The sequence below is a fragment of the Neophocaena asiaeorientalis genome, unplaced genomic scaffold, assembly GCF_003031525.2.
Source record: "Neophocaena asiaeorientalis asiaeorientalis breed wild unplaced genomic scaffold, Neophocaena_asiaeorientalis_V1.1 scaffold171, whole genome shotgun sequence".
Lineage (NCBI taxonomy): Eukaryota > Metazoa > Chordata > Mammalia > Artiodactyla > Phocoenidae > Neophocaena > Neophocaena asiaeorientalis.
Genome location: NW_020174013.1, coordinates 7,711,491 through 7,732,196, shown reverse-complemented (window position 1 = coordinate 7,732,196; position 20,706 = coordinate 7,711,491). Strand labels below are relative to the sequence as shown.

Here is a 20,706-nt window from a genome sequence, read left to right as displayed (position 1 = left end):
AAACTGCTGTCAGTGTTCAAAGATGCCAAAACATAGCCTCTTACAGAAGCGGAATGCTAGTTTAAAACATTGAAATACCGTTTAAAATTTTTTGAAGTATATATTTGTGGAATTATCTCCTTTATCCTTTTCTTTATGCAGCAGACAATGATAATTATGAAGTTTTGTTCAATTTGGAGGAACTTAAATTAGAGCAACCCTTCATTGATTGTATCAGAGTTGCTCCTGATGAAAAATACGTAGCTGCCAAGATAAGAACTGAAGATTCTGAAGCATCTACCTGTGTAGTTGTGAAGCTCAGTGATCAACCTGTAATGGAAGCTTCTTTCCCAAATGTGTCCAGTTTTGGTAAGCCACCAACCAAAACAGTCTTCTACATTGAAAAGGCAACAGTAAAGAGGATTGTCCACACTTTGCAAACATTTTTACTTGCTCACGTGAGTGAATGAGAGGATGAATGCCTGATCTGTTTATCCCTGTGGACTCTATACCTTCCTCTGTGCCTCTTATTCAGGAGACCTTCCCTTCTTTAGTTAAATATCCAAATTCATGTTCATGTTTTTAAAAGTATTGTAATTGGAGTCCAGGTTGTACAGTATATGTTAATATATCAGTAATTCTTTGCTATTATTTAGAGTACATTTTCACATAAATTGTCTCTTAATATTTTATTCAACTTTAAGCTTGGGTATAATTTTTTCATTTCACATCATCTTGTTAAGCCATTATAGCGCATTGCCCAGGGTCACTACCAAGGAACTCTGGAACACGATGAACTAACTTATTCAATAAAAGCTATGATATTTTTACCAATAGAACCAACTTTAAATTTATCACTGAGTGATATATATGTTTATACTTCATCCTCCCTTTTTATTTTCTGCCATAAATGTCCCCATTGTTTAATAACTAAATGCTTTTGCAGTGAATAGAAATTATACCGTATCTAATTGATTCTAAGGCATACCTCTTGTACATTTTAACCTCTCTAAAATCAGAATGCATACTATACAATAATGTCTTACAGTCACTGTCAGCCAGGTGGCAGTCATGATGTAATTGTGTGAAAACTTTCATTGACAGCCTCTGGTAAGATCTAGAAAACACCATATTTAGTAGTTTGAGATATCCTGTGGCTTGAAAACAGGCAGAAAACATTTAGGCATGAGAGAAAATGGTCCAAAATTTCCTCAGATTTAGAGGTTGTAGATCTAAACATAATTCATCTCCTGAAAGCAAATGTGACTTTACCAAAGTCTTTCTTAAATATTGAATATTCACCTCTTATTAGAAACTTGAGTACCCTGAGACTAATAACTACTTGAAAACTTAGAATTGATGTAGTAGTATCTTATTCTCTGGAAATATCTCTGGCTTATAAATAACAGGGTTAGACATAGTCAAACCTATGTTAGATTTAGATTTCCAGGGATAAACTTGCACATCTCTTCTGTTTGGCACTCAAAATTAGAATGCACTGTGCCTTTTCTTTTTTTTAAACTGTAAATAGGTGGATATATATAATTCTTTAATTATTTTCTTTTAGAATGGGTAAAGGATGAAGAAGATGAAGATGTTTTATTCTACACCTTCCAGAGGAACCTTCGCTGTCATGATGTATATCGAGCCACTTTTGGTGATAACAGGCGTAATGAACGTTTTTACACAGAAAAAGACCCAAGGTACTAAAACAATGCAATTAAGTCTTTTTCTTCAGAATATTTCTCTAGTTATCTAAAGTGCTGCTCTTGGTTGACTTAAAACATTGATTTTGGCTGGAATCAGATATAATAAGGCTAAGAGGAGCATAAGCATTCTTTTATAAGTGGTTTAGATTCAAAATTGGAAATTAGTTACATTCAAACTTCAGAGTGAACACAAATATATCATTAGATTCAAATGCTGAGTCACTGACATTCTCTCTGTACTGACACATGAGAGGAGTTGTTAATTAAACATTTAATATGGTTTCCATGCAGTAATTATGAATCTCTTGTAAGTCGTAACTAGAATAACCATGGTGCCAGTTACACAGAATTCACCATTTATTTCATATAGGTTACCTGAATTTTAAATTGCTTGCTTTGAACCATTATATACATTGGTCTTTAAATTTTACTTTCCCCAATACTTTGGTAATTCCTCTTTAAAGCTAATTCTTTTTGCTTCAGAACTTATGCCTCATATTACTACTTAACCATGCTTGGGAGGAAATGATAATAAATGTATCTGGCAAAATCCCTTAACTCTTACCCAGATACACTTTTCCAAATGATTTATGATAAATTATTTCTTAACACCAGGGTCCTGTCACCTCTTACAGTATAATTTGGACAATGTCTGAACAGATTTTGCAAGAGAGAAAAATTATCTTTAACACCAAATCTATGACAGTAAAATTGATACCCAAAGCAAGAAAAGTAACCCTTCACTTAATAAAATCTCAGAGCTGACAAGGACCTTAAAGAAAATCTTATACAACACCCAGTTTATATAAAGAACTTGAGGTCTGGAGAAATTGTATTATTCCAACCCATAGAACTAACATTCTGGGTTCAGTAATGCTGTCATTGCTTTTTTCTGATGATGATTGTTTTAATGAGAATTTACTAGAACCAGCTATTCATACGATCCACTACTTTATGTGTCATTTGTCAAGGATATCTTTTGGAGATGACAGTTTAAGCTAGTAATTTATTACATTGTATCAATGACTTATGATTGTGAACCATTTCACATCTTGTGAATAAAACTCAAAATTGACCCTGTGAGTCATACCCTTGAATAAGGTACTTAATTGCCATATGTTGTTACTATCCTAAGTTCTAAGATTGAGTTATACATACATTTAAGATTCTTGATTTTTGGCTTCTAGTATGCTTTTTCTACCCCAAAAAGAATTAACCATAATTAAGTATGTTTAAACCTAGTTTGGCATCTGATCTCCAAAGCACAGATTAGTTTGTCGATTCTGAATACAGTTGACCCTTGAACAACTGGGGGTTAGGAGCACTGACTCCCATGTGGTTGAAAATCCACCTATAACTTTACGGTTGACCCTCTTTATCCACTGTTCCATATCTTTATCCACTGTTCCATATCAGAGTATTCACTGTTTATCCACTGTTTCATATCAGAGTATTCTCTTTAACCACTGTTCCATATCAGAGTATTCAACCAACCACAGATGGTGTGGTATGTATTTATTGAGAAAAATCTGTGTATAAGTGGACCCCACCAGTTCAAATCCATGTTGTTCAAGGGTCAACTGTACTTAACAGCCCTAATCCAAAGGGAAGGACCAAGAGGGAAAAGCAGCATACCAGTAGAGAAAATGTAATAAAGGTCTTTGTAGAACTTCTAAGACAGAGCTGTTTTTTTTATTGTGTTTGCTTTGATCCCCAGGTTTCAGTATTCTGCTCTCACAAGTAAGGTTAGCCAAAATTACTTCTTTTTCTAGTTTCTTGAGGTGTGAAGTTCATTTGAGATTTTTCTTTTTTCTTAATGTAAGTGTTTATTGCTATAAATGCCTCTATTAGAACTGATTTTGCTGCATCCGTTAGGTTTTGGTGTGTGGTATTCCCATTTTCATTTACTTCAAGGTTTTTTTTTTTATTTCCCTTTTGATTTCTTCTTTGACCCTTTGGTTGTTTAGGAGTGTATTGTTTAATTTCCATATATTTGTGAATTTTCCAGTTTTTTTCCTGTTAAGACTTATTTTGTGACCTAACACATAATCTATCCTGGAGAGTGTTCCAGGTCCACTTGAGAAGAATGGTATTTTTATTTTTTTTTTGCTGTTGGACAGAATGTTCTGTATACGTCTGTTAGATCCATTTGTTCTAAAGTATAGTTCACGTCCAAGGTTTCCTTACTGATTTTCTGCCTGGATGATCTATCCATTGTTGAAAGTGGGCTACTAAAGTCCCCTACTATTATTATGTTGTCTATTTTCCTTTCAGATCTGTTAATATTTGCTTAATATATTTGAGGGTTCTGATGTCGAGTGCATATATATTTATGCTTGTTATAAATCTTCTTGACGAATTGACACCTTTGTCATTATGTAGTGGCCTTCTTTATCTCTTGTTAGAGCTTTTGAGTTAAGGTCTATTTTATCTGATACAAGTATAGCTACCCTTGCTCCCTCTTGGTTTCTACTTGTGTGGAATGTCTTTTTCTTTATTTTGACCCTATGTATGTCCATGCAACTGAAATGAATCTCTTACTATAGGCAGCATATAGTTAGTTCTTTTTTTATCTGCTTAGCCACTTCTTGCCTTTTGATTGGAGAATTTAATTCATTTACATTTAGAGTAATTTATAACAGCTAAAGACTTACTAATGCCATCTTTTTCATGTTTTCTAGCTGCTTTGGATCAAGAGTTCCCAGTTCTTCCTTTCCTACTGTCTTCCTTAATGAATTGATGATTTTCCATAGTGCTATATAGTTTGATTCCCTTCTCTTTATATTTTGTGTATCTACTGTAGGTTTTTGCTTGGTAGTTACCACAACTTTACTTCTCTTTCTAAGAAAACTGTTACTTACAGAGATGCTTGTGTTCTCACTTCCCTGTAACCACATGTCTGCCAGATAATTGACTGAGTAATTTATCTTTTGATTACCTGTGTCATCATTACACATAAATAAGTAGATAAAAGTAGCAAAAGAAGTGTTGAAAATAAAGAGCAAGATAGGGCAGGGGATTTGCCTTACAACAATATATTAAAACATGTGAAGGCACAACAGTTAAAATAATACAAATTGACAGACCAATAAGAGAGACCAGGATAACCCTAAAACAGACCCTAGAATGTGAATATTGAATATTTGGACGAAAATAATTTTCATCACTTTGTACATTAGCATACATTACTAAAAGATTTAAAGGATCTATTGGTAAAAATAAAACCATCAAAAAAAAAAAAAAAAACCCTAGGTGAAAATATATGTATTTCACTGAGCTTGGTTGAAATATTTCCAGAGCATAAAATCAATAGAAGAAATTACCAGGGGTAGTACCAATATTCTTGATTACCTAAAATATTAGACTCTTATGTCAGAAACTATTGTAAACAAAATCCATATGACACATATGTGTGTGTGACTGATTCACTTTGTTATGAAGCAGAAACTAGCACACCATTGTAAGGCAATTATACTCCAATAAAGATGTAAAAAAAAAATCCATATGACAAAATGGGGGAAAGTATTTTCAACCAAAAGGACAAATTAATGTCCTTAATTTATAAAGAGATGGTTATAGACCAATAATGTAAACTACATCACCAAGTTTAAAATGGACACACTGCAAAGAAATAAAATTGACAAACATGGTAATGTAATCCAGTACAAAAGGAATTTTACCAAAATGCTTATCTCTGGGGAGTGGAATTCAGGGTTATTGTCCTTCTTTATATTCTTTAGTATTTTCAGTATGAATTACTTTTGTAATAAAGAAACATGTAGGTAGAATATTTAAAGGCATCCAGTGTGTCAGTATGAATTAGTGTAATGCTCTTGGGATAGTATTTATTATTGATCAAGAGTCATAAAAATACTTAATCATTAAAACAGTATTTCTGTTACTAAGAATTTATCCTAAGGAAATAACTATAAAAGTTGGGAAGAGGGACTTCCCTGGTGGTGCAATGGTTAAGACTCTGCACTCCCAATGCAGGGGGCCCAGGTTTGTTCCCTGGTTGGGGAGCTAGGTCCCGCATGCATGCCGCAGATGGGAGTTCTCATGCCACAACTAAGGAGGCGGCAAGCCTCAGCTGAGGAGCCTGCCTGCTGCAGCTAGGGAACCCACTGGCTGCAACTAGGGAGCACACATGCCACAACTAAAGGAGCCAGTGAGCCGCAACTAAGAAGCCAGTGAGACACAACTAAGGAGCCCACCGGCCGCAACTAAGGAGCCCACCGGCCACAACTAAGAAGACCCAGCACAACCAAATTAATTAATCTATTTTTTAAGTTAGGGAGAGGGAAACTGTCTTCATGACATATTCTCTTTTATATTTATTACAATGAAACATTAAAATCTACATTTTTAAGAATTATGATAATTCAACTCGATAGAATATTAGGTAGCCATTAAAAATAATGATCACAGACTGTATAACTAATGTAGGGGAAGATGATAATATGTGTAAGAAGAAATGCAGGGACTTCCCTGGCAGTCCAGTGCTTAAGACTCTGCGCTTCCACTGCAGCGGGCGCAGGTTCTATCCCTGGTTGGAGAACTGAGATTCCATGTGCCGCGCAGCGCAGCCAATTAAAAAAAAAAAAAAAAAAACCTAAATGCAGAAGCCAGAATTGCATCTATATTTTTTAAATAACTACATCTATTTAAAGACATGTATAGGACTTCCCTGGTGGCGCAGTGGTTGGGAGTCCGCCTGCCGATGCAGGGGACACGGGTTCGTGCCCCGGTCCGGGAGGATCCCACATGCCACGGATTGGCTGGGCCCGTGAGCCATGGCCGCTGAGCCTGCGCGTCCGGAGCCTGTGCTCCGCAACGGGAGAGGCCACAGCAGTGAGAGGCCCGCATACCACAAAAAAAAAAAAAAAAGACATGTATAAAATACAATTAAGCCTTAGAAGGAAAAATCGAAAAATTTAAATAGTTAATTTAAAAAATGTGTTAGGTTAGTGAGATTGTGAGGGTTTTTCTTCCTATTGTTTGTTTTGTTGTAAAAACTAGGAGAGTAGGAAAAAGGATATCCAACATGCACAGAGAAGAAAAACAAAGGAAACTGTGTCCCTTTTCTTCCCTACAGTTACATATCTCCTCTAGGAAGTTTATTTCCTCTTCTCAGGAAAAAGCCCTATAATCGGTTAATGTGATTGAGAGTTAGATGATGTCTGTAGTTTACCTTGAAATGCATTTTTTAAAAAAAGATAGATTGATAGATACATAGATATGTGATAAAGACAATATAACAAAATGTTAGCCATGATTGAATCTTAGTGGTAGGTATATCAGTATTTACCTTACATTTCTTTCATCTTTACTGTATGTTTGAAAATTTTTTATAAAATGTTAGAGAAAAATTATTTTGAATGCCTTTGGGGAGGAAATGAGAAATATAATAGCCAGTTTTTATAAGCAGTATTCACTAAAGAGTTTTTATTTTCTATCTGCATTATAAATTAATATATATACTGAACACCAGTGAGATATTGTCATTAACAAGATAGCCTGCATTTGAAATTTATTGGGTTTTCGTATCTCTCTCTCCCTCTCTCTTTCTTCTGTGCAGCTTTTTTGTTTTCCTTTATCTTACAAAAGACAGTCGTTTTCTCACCATGAATATTATGAACAAGACCACTTCAGAGGTGTGGTTGATAGATGGCATGAGCCCTTGGGACCCACCAGTACTTATCCAGAAGCGAATACACGGGGTCCTTTACTACGTAGAACACAGAGATGATGAATTATACATTCTCACTAATGTTGGCGAGCCTACAGAATTCAAGGTAAATCCTGTATCCTCCTGGTCCCCATTTAGGCTCTTAGGGAGTGTTACACTAACATCAACATTTCTTGCTCTAAAAGTTTATTGTTTTGTAAGCTTTGGGTATTGTAAAAACTAATGCTATCTTCCTATGTAGAACCAATCCCCTTTCTCTTCCCTTAGAGCTAATACCTCTTCATATTTTAATTGTACCTAAAAAGATTAGTAAATGAAAACATACTCTATCCTGAATATATTAGTTATCAAAGCCAAACTTAGTGGCTTAACAAACTTTTATAAGCTTATGATTTTGTGAGTGAGCAGTTTGGATTGATCTCAGGCAGTTCTTTTACTGGTTTTGGCTAGGCTCATTGATAGTTCCACAGTCAACTAGCTGTCAGTACTCTCACTCAAATGTCCATTGGTTGACCAGTCACCTAAGCACTGGGCTATACCCACCCAGCAGGCTAGCCTGGGCTCATTCATACGGTGATGTATGCACAGTTAGTTCCTTCAGCTCTTCATAAAACAGTGAAGACGAGTATGGTCTGGTTTTCAGTGGTTTCATTTCTGGATGCAGTAGTAATCATGTTCTGGTACCTAGATCTCTTCTAATTTTGTTCCACACAGCTAATGAGAACAGCAGCTGATACCCCTGCTATTATGAATTGGGATTTATTTTTCACAATGAAGAGAAATACCAAAGTTGTAGACCTGGACATGTTTAAGGATCACTGTGTTCTATTCCTGAAGCATAGCAATCTACTTTATGTTAATGTGATTGGTCTGGCTGACGATTCAGTTCGGTCTCTAAAGGTATGTTTAATTTTCGAAAGATAATACATTAGTCAAAATATATGCAGTTTATTAACAGAACATCAAATTTTGAATAATACCAATATACTTTTTCTTAAAAGAAAATTAATTTAAATGGAATTTAGCATATTGGGTCTTTATCAGGTTTAGGAGGTTTGTTTTAGAATTACTTAGAGGACCTTCCTTTTTGTGCACTTTTACTTAAAAATATTGTCTTATAGCATGAATTTCAGAGGTAAAGTGCCATTGTATTTCTCTTTCTGCTTATCTCTATATCACATATCTCTACAACTTTAGATATAGTAATAACTCAGGCCAACTTGGCAGCTAGTGCCTAACCACTGCCTCCTGTTCCCATCCCACACCCCCAGTGGGGATAGTAGTCATACCCACTGTGTTTCTGCTACTATGTTTCTGCCACTGCATTCTCATATCTTCATCATCTCTTTGCCAATTTTATTGCTAAAACTGGTGAACGGTAATGTTATTGCCCAGTTTTAAAGCAGCATTAATATGTGACTTTAGATAGCATGCACTGAAGGGAAGAAGAGAGCCCTCTGTTTTGCTTGATATGGAGTTGTGTGACCAGCAAACAGACCACTTGTACCTTCCCATCTGTACTACTATCACAATTTTTGTTAAAATGCAATTCCAGTCAATTCACTGGATGTTTATCAAATTTCTGTGTGCAAAGTACTGTATTGGGTGCTCTGGAATGGCAAGATAGTAGGACAAAATATCAGGCCTTAAGGAGAATACAGTTTATCATGAGATTAGACTAGTACACAAAGATCAAGTATAAGATGGGTTTAAATAAGTGGGATCAGAAACATAAAATGTGCTGTGAGGCCCAAAGGAAAGGAAGAGGGCCCAGGAAAGCTTTGAGGAGAAGTAGAATTTGAGATAAACCAAAGAGGATAGATAGGATTTTGATGGGTGGGGAAGGGAATGGTATTCTAGACTGAGAAAGTCCATCAAATGAAGCTCTAAGCTGGAGAAGTTCAGAAAATGTTCAGGAAACTGCTAATAATTCATTTTTATTGAAGCAGAATAAATTTCTAGGTGATGAAGCTATGATTTGACATTCTTTGACTGTCAAGGTGGTGAATTTATGCGTAAATTATGAAGAGGGGAACATGTGAAGTGTGCGGGCAGGGGAATAATTTAAGGAGTCAAGCTGTACTTCATGAGGTTATCGGGCAGCCGTGTTAGAGTACACCAAAGCACCAAGAGATAAGGGGCATAGAGGCTAGTTTTGAGATTGTTACAGTGGTATAAATAAGAAATAACTAGGGCCTAAATAAAACAACCAAAATTTTCCATCTACTTCGTGAAATCAAATTATCAAATGTAATGTCTTGTGCCTTAGAAGGCTGTATAAATGTCCTAAAACAAAAATGGTGATTTTTTAACTCAAGCAATTTTGTTACTGCTTTCATCTACTGAATTCAAAAGTGTGTCTTTTCACTTGCTAATTGATACCAAATTCAGACATCTTCAATCCAGAAACTGGCAGAGCATCTGTTCTTATTGTAGTCTATAGGAATAGGGATGGGAGAAAATATATAATTTCTAGCAATGCATTTATTATAACAAAATTCTTTCAGAATTAGGAATGTCATGAGACTTTGCTAAGATGTGATTTCTAAGTAAATATGGCCTTTTATATTTTTTGTATTTTTAAGATATGCCTCAGTTTCCATTGTTTTAACTTCCATTAACACAAACATCATGTCTTTCATTTATTCTGTATCCTCTATTTCTTTATTCCTTGACCTTTCCCAACCTGTAGTGCCTATTATGATATGAGTATGATGTTCTGAGTCATCATCACATGGAATCAAATACTATATTATATACCAGGTGCTAGTTAAAGAGAATTCTATAGATCAGAGCCTTTTTATGAACTGGATAACACTGATTAATATGCACAGACAGTGCTATATACAAAGGACATCTGTAAGCCATACCATGAGTGGATTATAAAGTATTTCTGTATGTAACATCTCTGCCCAGTGCACACTTGACTAAAAGAGCTTTATAAACTCAATCTCAGCAATAGAAAATGTGAAGCCCTTAATATATTGCCTCATGTCCTTGGTCATCATGTCATCAGTATTTCCTGGTGATGTTTTTAGTTATGATATATTATTTGGTTATGATATTTAATTAAAGCAAATTAGGAAATGTTTTGCTTTGTGCTAACGTCAATTCATCTGGATCAACCTGCATGCTTGGGCTGATTTTCTTTCAGCATGTATGTCTTAATCATTCTTTTGATGAAATGACTGGTTAGCTGGTAAAATGCTTAAACTAAACCTATTTCTGTCAAATATCTCAAGGAATATCTGCATATCACCTGGCTAGCTTATAATTCTTCTCAGGCTCTGTTCATTAATATACATAGATGATACTGCAGGCTTATCAATAGGAAATGTGGCTGAAGATATCCTTGAGATAGTTAATACCTCTATATCAGCTGGACAAACTTTAAAAAGTCCATAGCCTTGGAACAGTTTTTGTTATGATTAAAACTTTAACCTTGGTCCCATTAGTTTAAGAAATACACCCAAAAGACTTTTTGATTTATTGGAACCATTTAATCAGAAACTAAGCTTACTAAAAAAAACCAAAAAAACTAAACTTACTACATGAGTCACATGGAAAATGTTTTAAAGTGTCACCAAAGGGGAGAAAAACTTGTACCCCTGAGGGCTGAGGAGCCTTGTGCCCTCAATCTGAGGCCTCTGTTACAAGGTTAATAGCAATGCTTCTTCCTTTTTTTCCCACTGAGGTCTCAATTTTTACTCGTTTCACTTTTGCTACCAGATTTCCCAACTTCCATGATTACATTTTTCTTTCTAGTTATGGCTTATATTTAAATAAACAAATTATCCTTGAAAATAACCCACAATCTGAGGAGAATAAATTAGGAACTCTTTTAGAGAGACATTGCAAATTTATGTCCCTAGTGTTTCAGGGCAGTGGATTCTTTGGATTAATTGCAAGGAATTTGCTCTGTGAACATAAGCTCTTTGGCTATAGTTTCTACAGGTTAAATGGTACACTCTTTATGCATACATCCCCCACGTACCCTTTCTAAATAGTGCCCACCAGTGACGTTGCTGTGCCACGACCTCTGATTTTCTAAGGAATTTGCCCTTTCTACAATTACTCAGGAAAAGAAAGGCAATTTTCTTTTAATGTTCTGACTCTCAGTACCATTTCTAACACACTGTCAGCCTGCTTACTAGAGTTCTTTAAAAGGTGTAAGAGGGATGTTAGTGGAAGGCTTGAGGCTGGACCCTGCTGCTCTGAGAGAATAAATTTTGATTTCTTTCCTTTTTTCTTAAAGTTAAAAATCTTAAGCGTAATAGCTGTGAGTCTCTCAGAGTGGATGTGCGGGAAAGGTTTTCTTCTGCACAATGGTTACCCTGGGAGCTAAAGTTAAAAACAAATTGTAAATGCTTTAGTGCTGCTGAGCCAGTTTGTAGCCCTGGAATAATAACTGTCATCACTGCTGCTGTCCAGGCAGCAGAGTAAGGGCTGCTGGGTAAATTATTAAAAACACGTGAGAAATTTCATGTTCTATGAGAATAGAGAATAGAGATCTTGGAGATGTTTCTGGGTTCTGGAATTACTACTTGATTTGCTGTTATTCTTAATCATTTTGCTGTTTCATTGCCCAAGTTTATATACCCCCAAAATAAACTTTTTTATTGAAGGAGGCTTCATGTAAATCTAGATTCATGATAAACCATTTTCCTGTACTTTTTCCTTATTTTATTGGTCATTTGCATAGAGTTTTGTTTTTCACTTGAAATATTTTTTGTTGTGCTGAAGTAACCCTTAGATGAGGCATTATGTGATAATGGATAAAAATAAATTTGATGTCCACATCATCTTGTTTGGAGCAGACCCAGAAATTTAATTAATAATACTTAGTGTCTAGATAAAGAGTAAAAATAACTTTTATCTCTTCAGCTCCCACCTTGGGCCTGTGGATTCATAATGGATACAAATTCAGACCCAAAGAACTGCCCCTTTCAGCTTTGCTCTCCTATACGTCCCCCTAAGTATTACACGTATAAGTTTTCAGAAGGTAAACTGTTTGAGGAAACTGGACATGAAGACCCAATCACAAAGACTAGTCGTGTTTTACGTATAGAAGCCAAAAGCAAGGTAAGTCTTTGTGATCCCCACTGTCAGCCTCTGTTTGTTGAAAGGATACTATTTGTCAAGTATTGTGCAATTGCTGGGATTACATTAGCACAGTTTAGTAAAGTGGATCTCACATTCCACAGCAAGACCCAAATGATTTTAAGGGGTACATGGACTTTTTTTTTTAACTTCTGATACTCATGCATTTATTTTAACATGGATTCAAAAATTTATAACCATCATAGCAAGCCCTTGATTTCATGTGTTGTGTATATTTGAATATTAAAAGTTGATTTCAAGAAGAAAATAATCAAGTTTCTGTGTAGTTATGACAAAAATTATGAAGGTAGTAAGCAATTGACTAGAGTGAACTAGACTAATATAGACTCCATGCCCTCATGGAGGTTAAATCTAGTGGGGAAGATGCTAGATTTTGAAGAAGTAATTACTAATGTACTGATTGCTGCCAAGGAAGACGTACTGAGTACAGTGGAAACATATGGTAAAGGGACCTTACCTCGTCTGGAGAAATTGGGGAAAGCTTCTCTGAGGAAGTAATGCCTCTAAGATGATCAAGAGTTAAGCTAGAAAAGGGGAAGGAGGATTCTGTTTTGTGCAGAGGCCCTGAATTGAGGGAGAAATAATGCATTCAAGAAGTATAAAGGAGAACAGTATGGCCAAAGTCTAGCGTAAAAGAGGGAAGATTGTCCGGGGGCAGTGGGAGGTTGGGGAGGTAGTAAGTAGAGAAGAAAATTTGAGCAAGTGAGGAACAAATTAATACATAAACCATGGCCTTGAATTTAAGGAATTCTCAGAGCTTAGCACATCATACATCAGATAATTTTGCATGTACTGACAATGAATCAAAACAGAAGCCTTTTCTCCTTGTGAATTTTTTCTTTAATTCACTGATTTTTTAAAAAAATATCTTTAAGCAAAGACTACTTTAATAACTACTTTATAAAAGCAATACACGCTTATTAGAACAAATATAGAATGTATAAAGTTTAAATGACTACTTTTCAGTCCTGTTTGCTGTACTGCATAGAAATAAGCATTGTTAACACATTATCACCTTCCAGATTTTGGGGTTTTGTCAACAAAATACATATGTTTAGGCTTTGTTTTGTTTTACAAAGATGGGATTTATACCAGTCTCCCAAAATGTTGTAATTTTACGCCAAATGGAAAGAACAGTGAAGCTAAGCTCTTGGAGAGCCAAGGGATTCTTCGTACCTTAGGGAAGAAGGAAACAATTGCTAAAGGGAAGCTGCTGTAACTACAGGCATTTTTGCACTGCTGATGAACTCAGGGATTCAGGCCATCACGGGACTTGCTACCATCCTTACCTCTTCCTTTTCATAAGTTTTCAACCAACAAGCTTTTCTCTGCTTGTTTATTGGGTAGGAGGCAGGAAGATGAACACAACAAGATTATTTTACAGAAATAAATCTGCATCATTTTATAAGAATGAATCTTACTGAGAAGTGAAAATTCAGTTACGGTGAAAATTCAGTTACACTGTCATAACGGGTATAATAATGAGAGGAAGAGTTCTTCCTTATTTGATAACACTCTAGTGCCCCAAAGTGAAGTTTTCAAAATGGGAATGAAAAAAATAGGGAGAGTGGCCTGGTTATATTATTTTCCTTATGTAAACTAGTGCTTTTTAAGTTTCTGTAAGCAGGGTGAGAACCAACATTTTCTACCCTTTTTCTATGAAAGGAAGTCAGTTGAGTGTGAACTACACTGGAGTATAGTTGTTTGCCCTAAAAATAATTTAGATGTTAAAATTTATAAAACTTAAACTGCTTTTAAACATTTTAAAAATAAATAGGTCTTTGAAGAGGATGTGGGTGGGTGTTAGGTCAGTAAGAGATTTCAGGTTTTAATGATTGAGAATTCTTACTATTGGGTACAGAAAATTGAGTTGTTAAAACTTCTTTAATTAGCATATTTGTATATATCCAAAGATGAGAAATGCCCATATGTAACCCGAGGTATAGGAAGAATACCGTGCTAGTATATCTAACCTTGATAGGTATTTTGGCTTGCTGTGAAAGAAAAAAAAGTGTTATACTGAGTAGTGAAGAACTCTTTAAAGTCACTTTACTGTCCTGAAAAGCTACATTTCATAAACTGTTTTCAAGCCAGACTCTTGCTGTTCCTTTCTAGTTACTATTATAGGTCAGCAGAGTAGCTGAAAATTAAGGACCTGAGGGATTTTTAGAGACCGTAACTCTTTTGTCTTAATTAAATGAAGTTGGTGCTCAACATCAATAAGCAGCACATAAAATTGGGGTTAAAACTGTTTGAGAAGACTTCTTTACCTGCATAGTAAATCTTCATTTCCAGGATGGAAAATTAGTGCCAATGACTATTTTCCATAAAACGGATTCTGAAGACTTGCAGAAGAAACCTCTCCTGGTACATGTTTATGGAGCTTATGGAATGGATTTGAAAATGAATTTCAGGCCTGAAAGGCGGGTGTTGGTGGACGATGGATGGATATTAGCATATTGTCACGTTCGGTGAGTCAACACATTTTGCCTGGAATATGAGTACTGGAGTATTGTCACATGTTCAAAATAACAGTATATTGGGGAGCAGAAGTTTATTTTCTCATTTGTATTGTTGAATTTGTGTATTCTTAAACCTGTGCTAGTAGAACCTGATTCAGTAACATATTAATTAATCCCAAAAGCAAAAGGGTAGATTTTTCGGATTTTACACCAGATTTTTAGGATTTTTAGAATGGATAAACTAAGCACTGTACTTTCTTATTTACATTATTGTTTCCATTTAATTCTCATGAGTTTGGGTTTTTCTAAAATAGCCTCTTAAGCTGGACTCCCTTTTTTCCACTCTAACTTCCATTTTATTTAAGCTGTTTTCAGGACACAATTAGTATTATATGTTTCTGCTTAAAATTCTTTACCACTTCCCCATCTCCACAATAAAATCCAAATACCTCAGTGTAGTATTTAACGTCCTAATGATTTGGCTTATCTTTGTAGTGGCATCTGTCATCACTTCCCAAACATGTCCTGCTCTCCAGACATCCACATCCTACACATCCAGCCTCGCTACATGCTTTCAAATGACAACCTCTTTCCCCTCTGTGCCTTTGCACATGCTGTGTCTTGATGCCTTCCCTTTCTTTGCCCTACTGGGAACTCACATTCTTCCTTCAAGACTCAGCTTAGATATCACCTCCTTAAAGCATTCATGTTCCTGACTCCTATATATACCCCTAACCTGACAGGTGGATGTTCTCTCCTCTGGTTCTGGTTCTGTTATAGCAGCAACCACATTGCTTGGTAGCTGTTCTCTTTCCCCGCAAAATTATGACCTCCAGGACAGAGGATTCTACTTTTTTATATTTTTAAGGCCTGCGTTTAGCACAATGTCTGGTAAACAGTAAGCAGGCACTCAAAGCATATTTGTTGAGTCAGTTTTTTTTTTTTTAAGGAAGATTTATTTAACAACTAGTCAAAAAATGATACTGTTTTTCCATATTAGGTACTAGAGTCTTGCAAAGCTGACCATTAGATCTATTATAATAGATATTATTGTTTACATTAGATGATATTTAAAATCCCTCTCATTTCTAAGATTCTCTATTTTTTTTTTTTTGGCAGGCGGACTCTCAACCACTGCGCCACCAGGGAAGCCCCATAAGATTCTCTATTTTTAAAACTAGAATAAGGTTTCATAACTGACTCATTACTAAATTATGTCACTTAAATTATTAAATCTTTAATATGACACTACCTTTGCATGTTTCAGTTCTGACTCTGCCAGTTCCAGTAATTTTTTCTGAATGCAGCAACTCTTCTTGTCTTAAAATCTCTACGTTCTTGTTTTACAGATACAGATATTTTTTCAAATTTGTGACGGCATAATTGTTGGGACGTTTCATCCTACAGAACATCTTTATTTTTCACTCTTGCTTTAGCCAGTGCTTTATTACCATTTTCATAATCCAGTGGTGACCTAGATCTTAGATAGAGGAGATCCTTAGCAGCTTGAGATTCTCTTAAGTAATATTTTAAAAGGTCAGAAAGTTTGAGGTCCTCATCAGCTGACACTTTTTCTTGTTTTATCAAACAGTTCTGAACCTTTAAGAAAAACTTGCATATATATGTAGAAACCTGAGTTCCTAAAGCACATAATGAAGAACCAATTCTATTGTAATCATCTGCAGCACTTTTGTGGGATCTCATCATCCTGTCCGATTGAGCAGATGCATCCTTAACTCGGTTATGGTATTCTAAAAGGAATGTTCGTTCATGCTCAAAGAAATCTACATCCTTTACTCAAGAAACAACTGCTTCATCTGCTGATTTAACCACATCTTTGAAGAAATCTTCAAGTTTCTCTTTTTTATTTTGTCCTCGCACAGTCAAATGTTGATTATATTCCAGGAAGACATAGAAATTTAAATCTTTCCTCAAAATGAGGTGTGCTGCCACACAACACAGGAACACTTCATGCACTGCAAGGGTTTTTTTTTTTTTTTTAACATCTTTATTGGGGTATAATTGCTTTACAATGTCTGCTTTATAACAAAGTGAATCAGTTATACATATACATATGTTCCCATATCTCTTCCCTCTTGCGTCTCCCTCCCTCCCACCCTGGTCTTCTTGAATATTGCCAAATATACTCAGCTTCCAGCTCCTGTTTCATCTTTGTGAATTCTTCCTTTGTCATAGACCCTTCTCGAAGTTTCTGTAGTTTTTCCTTTGAGGCATCAAAATCGGGTCTTGGTGGTGCTTGGAGGGATAATGTAACCTGCGTAGTCTTCACTTTCAATGAAGGAATCATGAAGCCAGATAAGTTCCTTGTGTTTTCGAACAACAGAAAACTCATTTTGTTTAAAATTTGGCAATGAACTCTGTGTGTGAACAGTGAATTTTACTTTCTCTCTCTTACTAAGAGCATCAGAAATGTCCACCTGTAGAGCAGCATCACTTTGAAGATCTACATTTATTGCTTTGAGTCCGCGGTCCTCCTCTGAGAGGAAGTCGGGGCTGTCCTGCAGGGTTGGCGGGGCCCGGCACGCCAGGGAAGAGGATGGAGTGGGGGAGGCACAAAGCGAGACATTAGTGCCAGGCCGATGAGGCCCCCATGCCTGCCCCACGCCTGCTGCCCCCCACTGCACGCCCGGGTCTCAGCACCGCCTTGAATCAATTTTTGATTGTTTGTGTCAGGGGTTGGCAAACTTTTTCTCTGAAGAACAAAATAGTAAACATTTTAGGCTTTGCAGGCTACATATGGTCTCTGTTGCATATTCCTGGTTGATATTTTTTTTCCCAACCTTTAAAAATGTAAAAATCCTTCTTAGCTCAAGGGCCATACAAAAACAGGCCTCTGGGGAGATTTAACCCGCAGACTGTAGTTTGCTGACCCTGACCTATATATCATTTACATTTTTTCCCCACTAAAACTTTTTTGCCCTTTAATTTCAGGGGAGGTGGTGAGTTAGGCCTCCAGTGGCATGCTGACGGCCGTCTAACTAAAAAACTCAATGGCCTTGCTGACTTAGAGGCTTGCATTAAGACACTTCATGGCCAAGGCTTTTCTCAGCCAAGTCTAACAACCCTGACTGCTTTCAGTGCTGGAGGGGTGCTTGTGGGAGCATTGTGTAATTCTAATCCAGAGCTGCTGAGAGCTGTGACTTTGGAGGTAAGTACTCTGCCTCTACGGTTTACAGAATAGGGAGGCGTGAAGTAATAGATGCTCTAAGAAAAATTTTCTGTTACAGTTTTACCATAGCATAGGAGTATAACAAAGCTTCTAAATTTTAAGCACAGAATTACAGCTCTGGGAGAACTTCCCTGACAGTGTTCTTTATTGATATTTAAGGATTTCCTCTGAAGGATATTAATGGCTATTCCCACTGATCATTTTTTATTTGTAAGAACATTTAGAGTTGGTGGAAAAGAGACAAAGCATATACGAAACACCAGATCCAGGAAGTCAGGTCAAGCACACTGACTCTGGAATGTGTGAAATCCTTTGACTCTTCTTGCCCATCAACATTTCAGTCCTGGATTTAGGGGCTCTCTATTTTCACATACTCTATTCTTACTAATGGTCTTTAGGAATATTTTTCTATATTTCAATTGAAATATCTTTTCCTGTTCTGAAAAGGCTCTATACTCTTTTCCTGATGTCCAAAGTTATGAAATTATAGCCGCTCCTTTCACCTCCATCTTTCTCCTGCTTCCTGGTTAGTGTAGGGGAGAAAGAAATTTTCCTCTTCCCTCTAGGTTCTTCTGGCTGGTCTCAGAATTAAATTGACATGAGACAGATTAACAGGAGAAAAATCAAACAAAAGTTTAATAACATGTATACATGGAAGAGACCCAGCAGACTAACTCACCAAAATGACCAGAATGGTGGCCATGGTTATTCACCTTAAACACCATCTTCAGCTAAAGACGAAAGAGGATGTTAGGGGTAAGACTTCAAGGGGTAGAAGGCAGTTCACATGGAGATGGAAAAGCAAAAGTTTGATAAACAGATGTTTGCTGGGTTAGCAGAGACCATGGGACACAGAGTGGACTCTGGTCTCTAAGCATTTCCCCACCACAGCTAGTCCATATTTATTATCTGGTGATGTTCCTGTAATACACCCTCTATCTAAATTCTTCAGGCTGTTAGGGAGAATATCAGAGTTTCTTCCTGAGTCTTTTGGGCCTTGATTGTTTTCAGCTTGAAATAATCTGGGGGTGACAAATTTTGTTCTTGTACAACAGATATTCTAGAAGATAATGACTAAGGTGGAGAGTAAATTATTTTCAGGTTTTTTTTTTTTTGAGGGCGTGGGCTATACACTGTGGGCTTGTATTAAGTAAATAAGTGTTAAATATTCCTGATCTGTACATCTGTTTTTTAATAGAAATACTAAGTATAGAAGGGAAAAAACTCTATGCACAAAGACAATAATGGCAGAATTATAAAGAAAATGCAACTAACCTTTGACTTTCAGAAATCAGAAAGGAGGGCTTCCCTGGTGGTGCAGTGGTTAAGAATCCGCCTGCCAGTGCAGGGGACACGGGTTTGAGCCCTGGTCCGGGAAGATCCCACATGCCACGGAGCAACTAAGCCTGTGCACCAGAACTACTGAGCCTGTGTGCCACAACTACTGAAGCCCGTGCGCCTAGAGCCCGTGCTTTGCAACAGGAAGCCACCGCCATAAGAGGCCTGTGCACCTCAACGAAGAGTAGCCCCCGCTCGCCACAACTAGAGATAGCCTGCATGCAGCAAGGAAGAACCAACACAGCCAAAAATAAATAAATTTTTAAAAAAGAAAGAAATCAGAAAGGAATTAATCAGAAATATATAAGAATATTTATCCCACATTGCTTATAATAGTGAAGAATTGGAGGTAACGCAGTTATCCCACAATTCATTCAAAGTTTGGAGCCCATTATGTCTGATTGGTAAACCTAAGTCATGTGGCTACTCTCACTCTGAGGGAAAGCTGGGAAAGGAACTATCTGGCATTTAGCTCCTCTACAGTGAGAGGCAGGCTGTCTCGTAAGGTTAGGGATATTCCAAATGCAGAAAAGGAGCTAAGATGCTAGGAAGCCAAAAAGAATTGCATTTGCCCATATTTGCTTAATGTTAATAAAAGAGAAAGCTGCAAAACATGTTAACAGAAGATCATATAGCTATATGAACAAAGCAGCTCCCATTTTATTAAATGTTTTAATACTGGTTATAAGCCAATGAGTGATACTCTTTTTCAACTTGGATAATTTTCAGATTTTCTTCAGTTAGCATTTATTACCTTTTTATAATGTAAAATGTCCAACTGAGTTTATTCATGGGTAGTTGGAGTTTTATTTTTAAATTTTAATTTATTGATTTATTTATTTTTAGCTGCATTGGGTCTTCGTTGCTGCACGCAGGCTTCTCTAGTTGTGGCAAGCGGGGGCTACTCTTCCTTGCAGTGGTGGGCTTCTTATCGTGGTGGCTTCTCTTGTTGCGGAGCACAGGCTCTAGGCATGTGGGCTTCAGTAGTTGTGGCACGTGGGCTCAGTAGTTGTGGCTCATGGGCTCTGGAGTGCAGGCTCAGTAGTTGTGGCACATGGACTTAGTTGCTCAGAAGCATGTGGGATCTTCCTGGCCCAGGGCTCAAACCCATGTCCCCTGCATTGGCAGGTGCATTCTCAACCACTGTGCCACCAGGAAAGCCCTTATTTTTAAGTTTTAATTGTGGTAAAATAACATAAAACTTACCATCTTAACCTT

At 36.6% G+C, this 20,706-nt stretch overlaps 1 protein-coding gene and 1 pseudogene across 4 annotated transcripts in view; one reads left to right on the top strand and one right to left on the bottom strand.

Moving 5' to 3' along the window:
* Window positions 1-20,706, top strand: part of PREPL (prolyl endopeptidase like) — a 57,233-nt gene that overhangs the window by 28,045 nt on the left and 8,482 nt on the right. For all 4 annotated transcript variants that reach the window (XR_003004279.1, XM_024753465.1, XM_024753464.1 and 1 more), the window contains 7 exons: window positions 142-348; window positions 1,547-1,682; window positions 7,267-7,483; window positions 8,092-8,277; window positions 12,262-12,459; window positions 14,794-14,969; window positions 17,913-18,129. Coding sequence is in view for 3 of the 4 variants with exons in the window: in XM_024753465.1 (XP_024609233.1) it covers window positions 142-348; window positions 1,547-1,682; window positions 7,267-7,483; window positions 8,092-8,277; window positions 12,262-12,459; window positions 14,794-14,969; window positions 17,913-18,129 (1,337 nt within the window). In the remaining variant the exon portion in view is untranslated. The remainder of the gene's footprint in view (window positions 1-141; window positions 349-1,546; window positions 1,683-7,266; window positions 7,484-8,091; window positions 8,278-12,261; window positions 12,460-14,793; window positions 14,970-17,912; window positions 18,130-20,706) is intronic.
* On the bottom strand, window positions 16,198-17,733 carry LOC112405161 (sorting nexin-6 pseudogene; annotated as a pseudogene).